At 42.0% G+C, this 12,570-nt stretch overlaps 1 protein-coding gene and 1 long non-coding RNA gene across 2 annotated transcripts in view; one reads left to right on the forward strand and one right to left on the reverse strand.

The window, feature by feature from the left end:
- Positions 1-12,570, forward strand: part of LOC127695851 (uncharacterized) — a 69,564-nt gene that overhangs the window by 30,603 nt on the left and 26,391 nt on the right. The gene's annotated exons all lie outside the window — the stretch shown is intronic.
- Positions 1-12,570, reverse strand: part of Rpap2 (RNA polymerase II associated protein 2) — a 62,016-nt gene that overhangs the window by 4,124 nt on the left and 45,322 nt on the right. Inside the window, exon 12 of the mRNA XM_052197999.1 lies at positions 2,407-2,556. Coding sequence (XP_052053959.1) covers positions 2,415-2,556 — 142 coding nt within the window. The 3' untranslated portion in view covers positions 2,407-2,414. The remainder of the gene's footprint in view (positions 1-2,406; positions 2,557-12,570) is intronic.

Here is a 12,570-nt window from a genome sequence, read left to right on the forward strand (position 1 = left end):
ACACATATGATAGGTATAAAGAACTAAAGCCAAAGCTAACACCACCACCACCAAATAACAAAGGTCCATTCAAAAGATGGGCTATGGATTTGAACAGAGTTCTTCTCAAAGAGGAAATAAAAATGGCTAAGAAAACCTCAAAAAAATGTTTGTCATCTTTAGGGAAATGCAAATCAAAATAACTTTGAGATTTCCTCTTACCCCAGTCAGAATGGCAAAGATCAACAAAACAAGTCCTGGAAGGGATGTAGTGAAAGGGGAACCTTTATTCACTGTTGGTGGGATTGCAAAGTGAACAGTAGCTCTAGAAATCAATGTGGAGAATTCTGAAAAAAGAAATTTACCATTCCTTGCATATGCTCAAAGGATTCTACATCCTACTCCACAGATACTTACTTGTTCAGCCATGCTCACTGTCACTATTCATAATAGCTACAAAATTGAAGCAACCTAAGTATTAGCTAAAACCTAGCTAACTTACCCAGGGTTAATGAGGTCATGTTCTTACAGGAGAACCTATTATTGCTACTTTACTAACCAACACAATCCCTAAATACATCCTAAATATTTCTACTTATACATATTTCATCCCTCACCAAAGAAACTTTTTTTTTTCAGTAGATGGAGACCATCACAGAAAACCCCAATCACTCAAAATACAGCAAGCAATGCACTATGGGGTGCCTAGCCCAGATAGACCACCAACACAACTCCTGCACCCTAGCAAGGTTCAGGGAACATCTTGGAAGAAGGCATGGGAAGACCACAGGAGCTGAAAGACCAGGAGGGATTATGTCTACTAGAAATAACAGGGAAGCTTCACCTATGATTTGTCAAGAATATGGCTGCCTAAACAAGACCAGAAAAGTACAGCAGCAGGAGACATGCAAACACAGAAGGGGAAAGACTGTTGAGACGGGTCCCCGAGAGGGAGGGAGAACGAGTGAACCAGTCCTCTCCAGTGATGAGCCTCTCAATTGGTTATCCAATAGCAAGTGGTCAGCTCTGAGAGCATAGACATTAAAGCAAACCTAAATGAATTCAGCAGGTTGTGTGTGTGTCATTATACAACAATAAAAAAAAGAGGTCGTGAATTTGAGAGGAGGAAATCATGTAATAGTTTTGAGATGGCTACTCAGGTAAATCACCATTAAGCATGACAACCTGAGTTCAATCCTTGTGAATCACATGGTAGAAGAAGAAAACCTATGCCAAAAAGGTGTCCTCTGACCTCCGCACAGTAATGTAATATAATCAAATATATAAACGACACAGGAAGACAAACAGTTAATTTACCTGGACTCTTGGGGGCTCTCACAGACTAAACTACCAACCAAAGAGCATGCACAGGCTGGACCTAGGCCTCCCAGCACGTATGTAACACATGTACAGCTTGGTTTTCATGTGGGTCTCCCAGCACTAGAGCAGATGTCCCTAAGTCAGTTGCCTGCCTGTGGATCCTCTTCCCCTCACTGGGCTGCCTTGTCTGACCTCACGGGGAGGATGCAGGGATGCCAAGGTCTCCATTCTCTCAGAGGACATGGAGAGGGAGGAAGGACTGTCTGAGGTGGGGGACTGGGGAGTGACGCAGTGATTGGGATGTAAAGTGAATGAATAAATAAATAACCATGGGTGTGTCTTAGTTCATCCATGGTGTTTCTGTAATCTGGTCAGTTAATAAACGGTCACAGCTTGGCAAATTGAAAAAAAATTAATGAGGGGGAAAAACTGATCAGTACAAGCATGTTTTGGGGACTGGAAGCAGAGGTAAGGTAGACTTTCTATTCTTATTACATATGTGTATTTCTGTGTTGTTTGGTTGTCACTATAAAGAAAATTTTGAATTTATCTGAGTACAAGAAACAGCATGTGAAATGAGAAACCAGGAAGAAGTGCAGTTCAGGGACTCTGATGGCCAGCTTGCAGGAGGCAAAGGACTGGAGTGTCTCTGGAAGCAAAGATAACAGTCAACAAAGCCAGCGCTACAGATCTGCCACTTGTCTGTACTGCAGTCACTGAGACGCTGCAAGGAAGAGGTTAATGTCACTCTTGGGGCAGCACACCGAGAAGGCCCATGCTGTCCACTGCAGTGAGCTGCTATTTCCTGAGGAAACACTTCCCAGGTGGGACAAGGGGGATGTCCTGGAATGCAAGAACAGGAACCAGAGCTCAGAGCACACAAGGAAGACTTGCAACAGGGACAGGCACAAAGTCAAGTGGACAGGAAGCAGCAGAGACAGCTGAGGACTAGGGGTAGCTGAGCTGTTGGCAAGCTAAAGTCAGCTTGAGGTTTGCACTTTTGAAATTTTAAACCTGTGGCTGGGGTCACAGTTCATGGGGAGAACATTTGAGCATGAACCAGAAGCTCACACAGGTAACAAAATAGAAAGATACAGTCTAACTTACCATTCTTGTTAGCAGCTGTTTCTAAATATAATGGTCAAATTTTCAAGATCTTCATATTTCAAATGCAATTCCATCAGCAGGGTGGCTATAAACTGTGTAAATACCACATTTTTTGGAGAATGCTTCTGAATGCCAAGAATCGGTGTCAATCTGAAACCAATAACAGTAATGTGTATGAAGAAACAAGACGAACCGCGGGACACTCATCTTCAACTTGCAGTGGTGAATCTCCTGAGCAGGAGGATGTATCCTTGAAATAACAAAATTCCTATAGAGAAAGGCTTTACTAAGACAGCAGTCTCAGACTGAAAGACCAACAAACACTGTCAATGAGGAAAGATGTCTACATGCCAGCATCTATACTTGTTATGTTAGCAAAACCGCTTAGAAAAAAATAAAATGGACAAACTCTTCACTAGTACAATGGAAGTGTGTGTGGGGCTTTGGAAACATAATCTATATAGAATGTTTGGATTATACCACCTGAGGGGGAAAAAGACAAAAAGCAAGTTTACCATTTGGGATGTAACTCTTTTTAATGTTTTAATTTTTAAAATATTAAATAAATTATATATCATAAAGCATTTAACACCAATTTCATGTTTTTCTCAAAGCACTCCTGATTTTTTCTAAAGATTGATTAAATGTAATGGAGACATTAATTCTCATCAAAATGTAATCAGTTTGCAAGATTCTTATTTTATTAGAAAACATTTAACACTTAGTGCTTGTGTGGCCTGAACTTAAATCTCTGTACAAGCTCCATTCCCAGTGCTCAGATTTATTTTGCTTTTATTCTTCTCTCATATATTATATCCTGACTGATGTTTCCCCTCCCCCTCCTCTATTCCCAGGCCCCTCCAGCCCACCAGTTCACTCTACTCCAATCTACCTCCATTTCCCTTTAGAAAAGGGAAGGCCTTGCAGGAATATCATTCAAAACCTGGAATAAGACTAGGCATTTCTCCTCATATTAAGGCCTGGAAAGACAACTCAGTAGGAGGAAAAGGGCCCCCAAAGTGGGCAATAGACAGTCCCCACTCTCCCTGTTGGGTGTCCCACAAGAAGATAAAGCTCTGAAAGATTCCAGTCAAGCTGTGCATCCATCCATGCCTGTGATGCCAGGACTTAGGACACAGGGATGCAGGAAGATCGCCTATGGGGCTGAAGCCAATCTGTTTACATAATGAGTTCTGGGGCATTAGGACTGCATGGCAAGGTCCCATCTCGAAGGACCACAAACAACCAACCTTTCAAAAGAAGCAAAATCTGAAGGAATCCGGGACTACCAGACCAACTTACAAGAGATGATTAAAAGTCCTGTATCCATGAGGAAAAGCAGAATAACCTTAACCACAGAAGCAAATCCACTAGGTGAGGGGTGCACAGGAGAAAGAAGTATGACTGCTGTTTACAGTATACATAACCAAACCATGAAGACTTAACTAGGAAAAAAACCAAAGGATATTTAAACAAATAAAAGATAACAAAACCCAAATTGATTAAATTATTATTAAAAGGTAATAGACTTGAGTTTGTTACAGTAATGCATATCTGTAACCCCTAGCACTCAGGAGGCTAAGACTGGAGGATTGCTGAATGATCAAAATTAGCCTGGGATGCATAGTGAAATCTTATCTCAACAAATAAGACAAGATACAGATTGTCTAAATGTACCAATCGGGTATGGTGACACGTATTTGTAAATCAGCACTCAAGAGCCTGAGAAAAATGGATTTTGAGTGAGGCCAGGTTGGGAGCTGTAATAGTAAGGCCCTGTCTCAAAAACCAAAACAAAATAGACAAATACGGCCCAACAATACGCTGCCTAGAAGGAACGCCCTTCTCTAGTAAGGACAGACTGGAAGGGAAAGACAATGGGAATGAATGAAGCAAGCTGCACTCGCTACTTTAGCCCACAAAACAGACTTTCAACACAAATGAATGAGGAGCAGCATATCAATGAATTTTTGAATCATTTAAAAGTGATACATGTATATTCACCTAATGTTAGGGCACACTATTGAATGAAACACACTGTAAGAAGGGGCTGCTTCAAGGACAACAGTCAGGCATTTTAATACCCCATTTCTAGTCATGGATTCAACCCTGCTCCTTCCAAAAGTATCAAGAACCATCAGAGTTAATTTCTACTATATTCTAAATAAATATAACAGACATTAACAGAACAACAACTTAAACACAAAATTCTATTCATTGACAAATTAATGTTCTGCAGAATAGATCCAGTTTTAGGTCACAAAACAGATCTTGAGGAAAAAAAAGGAAATATCTTGCATTTCTTCTGATCACAATGGAATAAAACTAGAACTGAAAACAACAGAACGGAATGGCCCACTTCTGGATGAATACAAGACTGAACTGTACATTTCTCAATGAGCAGTTAACTGAGCAAATCAAAAAGGAATACATTGTTCTGTTTTGTTTTTGTTCTCTTGAGAGAAGTTTTCTACATAGCCCCAGCTGTCCTGGAACTCACTCTGTAAACCAAGCTGGCCTCAAATCCATAGAGATCCTCCTGTTTCTGCCTCTCAAGTGCTGGGCTGAAAGGTATGTGCCACCACATCTAGCTCAGGAATTCATTTTTTTCTTTAATATGAAAATGGAAACCACATACTAACACTTGTGGGATTCAGCAAAGGTAATACCATAAAGGATGTTCATGTAGCAACTTGTGCCCACATGACGTGGGCATCTTCAACACCAGCAAACCCCACTATTTTTGGAAGCTGAAAAGGACATTATCAAGACATTATCAGGGCAGATAAAAATGGGAGGGGGCCTGAAAAAAATTATACAACAGATCATGACACAGAGTTGGTTCTTTGAAGAGATACAAATAAACTTTTACTTAGACGTGGCCAAAAAAAAAAAAAAAAAAAAAAAAGCTCCAAGTAAAACCAGAGATACAAAGGGCATATGCCATATGCCATTAGAGACACTGAAAAATCTGCTAAACTGGAAGGTATATTACAAATGGACACACATGATCTATCAACACTCAACTACGAGGACAAACAGACCAATAGCAAGTCCCATAATAAATGTGAATTACTAAGAAGCTTGCTAACAGAAAAGGCTAGGAATAGATGACTGCACAGTTGAACTTTACATATTTTAAGGAATGAGAATCAATGACTGCATAGAATGGAAAGTGAAGGGATCCACATTTATTCTGAGATCATCATCGTCTTTAAAGCAAAATGCACAGGGTAGAGGTAGAATATCATAAACATGTAAGATGAGTATTTAACAAATCAAATAGATCGTCAAAATCATTCATCACGATTTAATTTTATCTTATGGATGCAAAGGTGATCCAACACCCAAATTAGTAAATAAACCATCACATCAACAGAATGAAGGATAAAAACTATTATTTCAATAGAAGAAGAAACAGCATTGGATGAAAATACCATATTCCTTTATAATAAAAATACTAAATAAGCCACTTTAACATGACAAAAGCTAAAATCTTAAGTCCTTTCCTCTAAGAAGAATGGGACAGGGGTGCCTATTCTTACTGATCGTATATTCAATATACTTCCACAAGTTTTAGTGAGAGCAATTAGACAAGAAAAATAAAAGATATACAAATGGAATGGCGGAAATCAAATTCCACTTGTGTGTAGGCATCTGACTCTCTACGAAGCCTGCACAGACTACTAAACCTGACAGAGCTGCAGCGGACGACACGGCGCATGGCAGTCACCGGTCATGGAGGTGGCTCACACCTTCAGAGAACTACAAATAAAGTTGTAAGGCAGAAGGGAGTGCTGATGGAGAAACCTTAAGCTTTTCCTTTGAAAATATTTCTTCCCACTCTGTGTCTAAGAGAAATGTAAATGGCTCCAGACCTGTAACATGGGCCTTTGTCATTAGCTCACTGAAGTCATTTCTGGAACAAAAGTGAGGTGTAAATGACGCATACACCCTAACAGTCTGTGTGCTCACTCAGGTCTCTTCCTGGTCTTTTCTCTTCCCAGGACACCACATCTCACAGCTCTCCTGGGATTTTTCTTCCCTAGGCTAACCTAGCAGTACACAATGCATCATGTTCAAACTAGACTTGATTTGTTCCACCACAACAATCTGGTACCAGAAAACTCAGGCCTGTTTGGAGGGATGGAGAGTGCAGAGCACTGACCCCAGGACTCTACACACACCTACTTCAGGTGTCTTTACTGTTAGGCTTGCAGAGCTTGGTACTGATCTACACTCCATCCCTCCCTAGCCATCCTTAACTCTCACCTGAATGTTTCAGGTCCAAGTAGTTGCCGTCCTGACTCTGAACTGCTTCTTAAATCTACACCGCCCACCCACTCTGTGTCATCTCTTGTCAGGCAGCTCCTCCCCAAGCTGTTTCCCTGAAAGTGGTCTCACACTCCTTCCCTTCCACCCCTGCCATCACAGCCATCCTCATGACCTGATCACAATGCTCCCGTCCTTTCCTAACAACATATAAGAGAAACCTCACTTCTCACTTCTGTGGTCCTGTTTTCATTGTTTTAATCACATTAACATGTCACATGTGCTTCATGTGAATGTTTTTATCAGAATGTGCAGAAGTATGTGCTGTTGCTGTAGAAAGTTTGTTTAAGCTTCCAGGCCAGGGGGAGACACACGTTGCATCTCTCATCCATCTTCCCAGTCCCTGCACGCTTGCTGTCTCTGCACATCAGCACTCAACATACTACACAGATCCATGGACAAACCGGGGTCCATGGTCTGAATTCAACTTCCAACTTATTTTGTAATGAAGTTTTACTGGCCTATAGATTGATATAGCAAATGGCTACTTTTGTGCTACAACAAGGCTGAATGGCTGTGACTATAGTACAGAAAAATATTTACTATCTAGCCCTGTACAAATGTTGCTCATTCTTTATTTTTTGGTCTCATGTAGCCCAGGCTGGTCTACAACTCACTATGTAGACAGCTGTCCTTGAACTTCTGATCTTTCTGCCTTCACCTCTGGCATGCTGGGATACTACCCTGAACCACCACAGCCAGCTCTATGTTAAGACTAGTGACTTTATTATTAATGTACTGTTTACAGCTCTACTGTTTTGGTACCCGCAACAAGAGAGAAATCCAAACAAGCCATTGGGTTCTAGGGTTGTTGATGTCTGGAAAGATGTCTTACCAATGAAAATGTTTCTTATAAAATCTTTCATCTGGGAGAGAACTTTCCCCGGATCACGCATGTTGTTTCAGCTGCACTGACCAATCCTGCCTCTGCACTGGCTTAAGCTGATCTCACCTCTGGGGTTTCTCCTGTGCAGTGGGCTCTTCCCTGTGACTCCTTCCCACTGCAGTCAGCCTTCCCCTTCAGCTACCTCGTTGCCCTGCCTAACTCTCCACTGACTTTAATGTCTCTTCATTCTCTTGTCTACTTGTCTACTTCCCATCCAAACACCACTGAGCCTTTATCTTGACTGTATCTGATGTCCCTCACACTGGTGCTAACCAGTAACTACGTGAAGGCAGCTTAAGGAATCACTTTATTATAATTAGTGTAGTTTTTCTTTATAACAAAATTCCCCCCTTTCATTTTTAGAGAAAAAGGATGGAAGGAGGTATTTTGATCCTTCTGTATGGCTTACATACAGCTGTATCTTCCTGCCAGAATATTCCAGAACAACCATGAGGGATTGAAAGGAGTTTTAAATCCATCAGGTGGACTGAGCACTACACAGGAGCCTCCACCTCAGCCTGCATTTCCCTCACTGTCTTGGAATGCTGTGTTGTCAGAGTTGTCAGGGTCAGATCTTGGGTCCTGGCAGGCCGACAGGAGTGGCTCCACTCCCATCCCCACAGGCCAACTGAACGGCCAAATAGTGAAATGCAGGGAGAGGAGACTTACTCAATGGGTCACTCTGGGAAGAAGAACAAATCAGGAAATCTAGTTAACCTCTGGCTTCCAAGTTCTGACATGAGCTGAAGTTTGAACAGAAGGCAAGAAATATGCATAACTAGGCAATCCTGGTCTAGGTGTAATCTGCCATTGCTGACCCATGTCCTGGCTCCTGTATTTCCTGCAAGGTGGTCTAGGAAAAGTTGTCAGAGTGGTGTTAAGTCTCTTTCCAGGAAACAAGCCCTTCCTTTACCAGGTACTATACTTAAGCCTTTTCTTCTTCCCTGCATGAAGTCCCTGGGGAAGTCCCAGTTTCTTGCAAAGGGAGGGAAAAGTGTCTCTAGAGCACCATTGTTCCTGCCAGGACTGGCTCATTGTTAGTGCTGACTCTGTCAAGAGGAATCAGAGCTAAGTGTCCCTGGGCAGGCTGTCTGTAATTTTTAACTTGACTTACTGTCCTAAAACCAGCCAACAGAGCAGCCCACTGTCAAAAAACAAAACAAAACAAAACAAAAACAAACCCAAAAAACCAAAACCAAATCCAAACAAAACAAAAACAAAAAACAAAAACAAAAACCCCATGAACCAACTATGTTACTTAGGCTAGACCCAACTCCCAGGCTCAAGTGATTCTCTTGCCCCTGTCTCTGGGATTAGAGATGTGTGCCACTATGCCCAGCTCTTAGACTCTGTTTTAATGTAGTGATTTCTTTTTCTTCTTCTTTCTTTGAAAACAGGATACCTTGTTGACTCCTGGGATGGACGCATGGCCCTTCCTTGTGTGGCATACTCTAAGGGTGAACAAATCCTACACTTTATAAATACCATTCCTCCTCATACATAACTGAATCTCCCTTTTAGTGTTAAAGTCCTATACTGCCATGGCCTGGCTTTACCTTTCCTTCGTGGTCATCCGTCTGGTGCCATGGAACTATTCCTACTTCAACCCCTGGTTCCTTGTGCTCCCACTGAGCTTCTCGCCGCAGTGAACAGAGTGCCTCAGAAAACAGATATTGTCTAACCTTACTACTTATAACCAAAATATAACAACCCCAAAGGTTGAACTAGGAAATGAACAAAGTGGACGCACTTCTAAGTTATCTTTGAAGTACACCTGCAGGATCTTATCAAATGCTTATCCCACTTTTGTTAAACTGATTTTCTAGGCCCATATATATTTTTTCCTCTCCTTTTTGAGATATGCTATGTTGCCCAGACTGATTCTGAATTCCAGGACTCAAGTGATCTATCTGCATCAGTCTCCTAAGATTATAGGTATATGCTCTACCCTCAGTTAAGTTATCCTGTTCAGTTTTTTCCATTAAAAATAACCCATCATGCATTGAAAGGACTGAAGTATCTATTTTAACCTTCAAACTTCTAATAGTGGATACCAAAGAAAACAATGAACTGAAAAACTACTTATGAGATAGCAACACATCAGAGTTGATATTTGACAATGTGTTTTCTGTAGGAAATATCTTTAAAATCATTGGTAGAGAATGTGGATAGCAGTGAAGCTTTAAAAGTTAATGCATAAAGTCTGCCTAAATGTGAATAAGGACAGAGGGGACAGTAGCAGAGCTACAGGTGACACTTTGCAAAAAACAGGTGATGCAAACTCATAGCATATAAAATGACAAACAGGAGAAGAGACTTCTGGGAACTCCAGGGAAAACGCAGGGACATGTACAGCTGGTTCTTTACTGGGTAGCAAACAGCATGACAACAAAGCCAAGTGTCAGACAGCATCCCGCTGACACACCCTTTCGCCCACTGCTCCACATATGTTACACATCAAATGGAGAGAGCACGTCAGGTTAGGACAGGCACGCCATTTGTTCTAACACCTGCTTAACAGGAACCATGTACTACCGTGCTAGGAAGAGCTTCAAAGTCTGGGCATGGCAACTTAGGGATCTTTGATAAAACATTAGAGTCAAGGACTCAGAGCTGTGAAAAAGGCTTGCCGAGACTCAGCAGACCTGGGGGTCCCCAGGCAGAGCCACATAAGGAGCTCAGGTTTTGGTTTATCACTTAGAATTAAACAGCACATTCAATACTGTGTTATCCATCTGTAGGGCAGTGAAAGCCATAACGGACTAGGATTTCAGTGGCCACCACCTCCTTTCCAGTCCCTGCTGCGTCAGTAGTGGCACCACGTTAAAGCAGATCACCCTGTAGGACATGCTGATGCATTTTTAAAAATATTTACCACAACACTCCACGTAGGAACTCCTAGAACACTATATATCATGGTGGTCTGAATGATCACTTCTTAAACATGTAGGGCACCTGCATCAGTGATATCCTAGAACTCCAACCTCAACGCTGACCTGACGCAGGAGCACTGCCTCCTAGGGAGTTTTCTGATAGCAGGTGGGCTGTTCTAAATGGCACTGGACAACCATCTCCCTCACGTACAGAGGATCTAAGAAAGAGCTGTGACAAGGTCTGCGAGGGTAAATGTCACCAGAAAGCACAGTATGGTTATGGGTGGAGGAAGGGACAGGAAGCAAAAGCCACACTATTTTAACTATCAGATTTGAGAAATTACTGCGTTCATACAGAGTTCTGTGCAGGGAGGGCATCTACTCTGTTGTTCACCATGCACAAAGGCCATGAAGATACAGTGACTGTTAAAAGATAACAACACTGGCCTTACAAGGAAAACAAAACAACAACAAAACAAACCCCTCAAAACTCCAAACCCTTGCCCCTCCTATCCTCTCTTAGAGCTGGAAAGGAGGAGATATGAGAGAGTTTTCTGCCAAAAAGAAAGACTGTGTTTATATATGTTGTGTTTATTATGCCAGCAATGAAAAAGACACATGAAACCTGGAGTGGAGGGTCACTCTGTAATCCAGCATTTTTGAGGCCATGCTATGAGGACTACTACAAGTTTTAAGCCAGCCTGGGTTCAGGATAAGACCCTATTTTAAAGTCCTAAATAACAAATGTAATACCTGACAGCGAACGGGAACAGACTCAAATGAAAGAAAGGCTGCTAGGACAGACAAGACAGTTTTATGTTTCATAGGTTTACCTAAATTTTAAATGAGTAGTGAGATGGGGTCTCACTACGAAGCCCAGTCTCCTGCCTCAGCCTCTTGAGTGCTACTGTGGGTGATAAGCATCATGCCTGGTTGAAGTGCTTCATTAAGAATGGTTCAGGTGAAAATAGAAAACAAGTTAAACTGTGGTATTTTTATGAAGTTACACCACCTAGTTTTCTCGAATGTGATTCAGCACCAGTCTATCTTGTTCTAAAACCTGAAGTAGGATTTACCTTCTCCCCGGAACTAAGTGACAGAGGGTTAATCCAGAAGGGCTGTCTTTATTACCCTATACTCTCACTCAAAGAAACGCAACACTGCGCCCTGTGACCCTTAACACAGAAGCTCAAGATGTCATGTCCTCAGAAAGCCGAGAGCTCACAGAAACCCAGATGTTATGTGAAACATCTTCCTCAGAAATGAAAAAGAAATTGGATATATATTTCCAAAAGGAATCCTGCCTATATATTTAAGGCTCTTCAGAATACAAATAATTGGAATTTCAAATTTTAGGTTTCATATTTAACATGAACTTATTTTTTTCTTTTCTTTTTCCTTCTAGAGACAGGGTTGGTTTCTATGTAGACCAGGTTGGTCTGGAACTCAAGAGATCCACCTGCCTCTGCCTCCTGAGTGCTGGGTTACAGGTGTGCCACTGCTGGCCTGCACCTAGAACTTCCTTTACTGTATGCTTCTTGAACAGAAGACAGAAAGTCTAAGGCCAGCAGGCAGCCCACAAACACTGGTCTACCCTGTGGATCAGACTTTCTCCCCACAATAAAATGACCCTCAGCTGGGCTAAAAGTCCAGAAAGTCCCCATGCTGCAGCATCTCCTCCTTTCTATATGAACACAGGTTAGGCCATGTGCCGTGGCAACTGCTGCGTGATACTTTTCTGTTTTGGTGACCCTGACAAGGAAACACATTCAGAGAGGTCACATTTAGACACTTCACAGTGGGAGGTAAAAATGTACTGCTTCTCTTGCAGACCCCAGCCCTGGAGCCTAGCTGGTCCCCTGTGTGAAGATTCCAAGCACAAGTCAGTGATTTACAACTTTCTAAAGAGATTCTCTTTTAAAATGAGACTAACTTGTTGGTCTTTCTGTGAAGTTGCAGCAGGTGTCAACTCCAAGATGAGGCCCAGGCGACTCTCTTAAGGTCATGTCAGTCAGTAACAGACGAGCAAATAACCCCAGAAGCATCCCCACAGTCTGCACTTCTAACCGCGCG

This window comes from Apodemus sylvaticus, chromosome 11, assembly GCF_947179515.1.
Source record: "Apodemus sylvaticus chromosome 11, mApoSyl1.1, whole genome shotgun sequence".
NCBI classification, from domain to species: Eukaryota; Metazoa; Chordata; class Mammalia; order Rodentia; family Muridae; genus Apodemus; species Apodemus sylvaticus.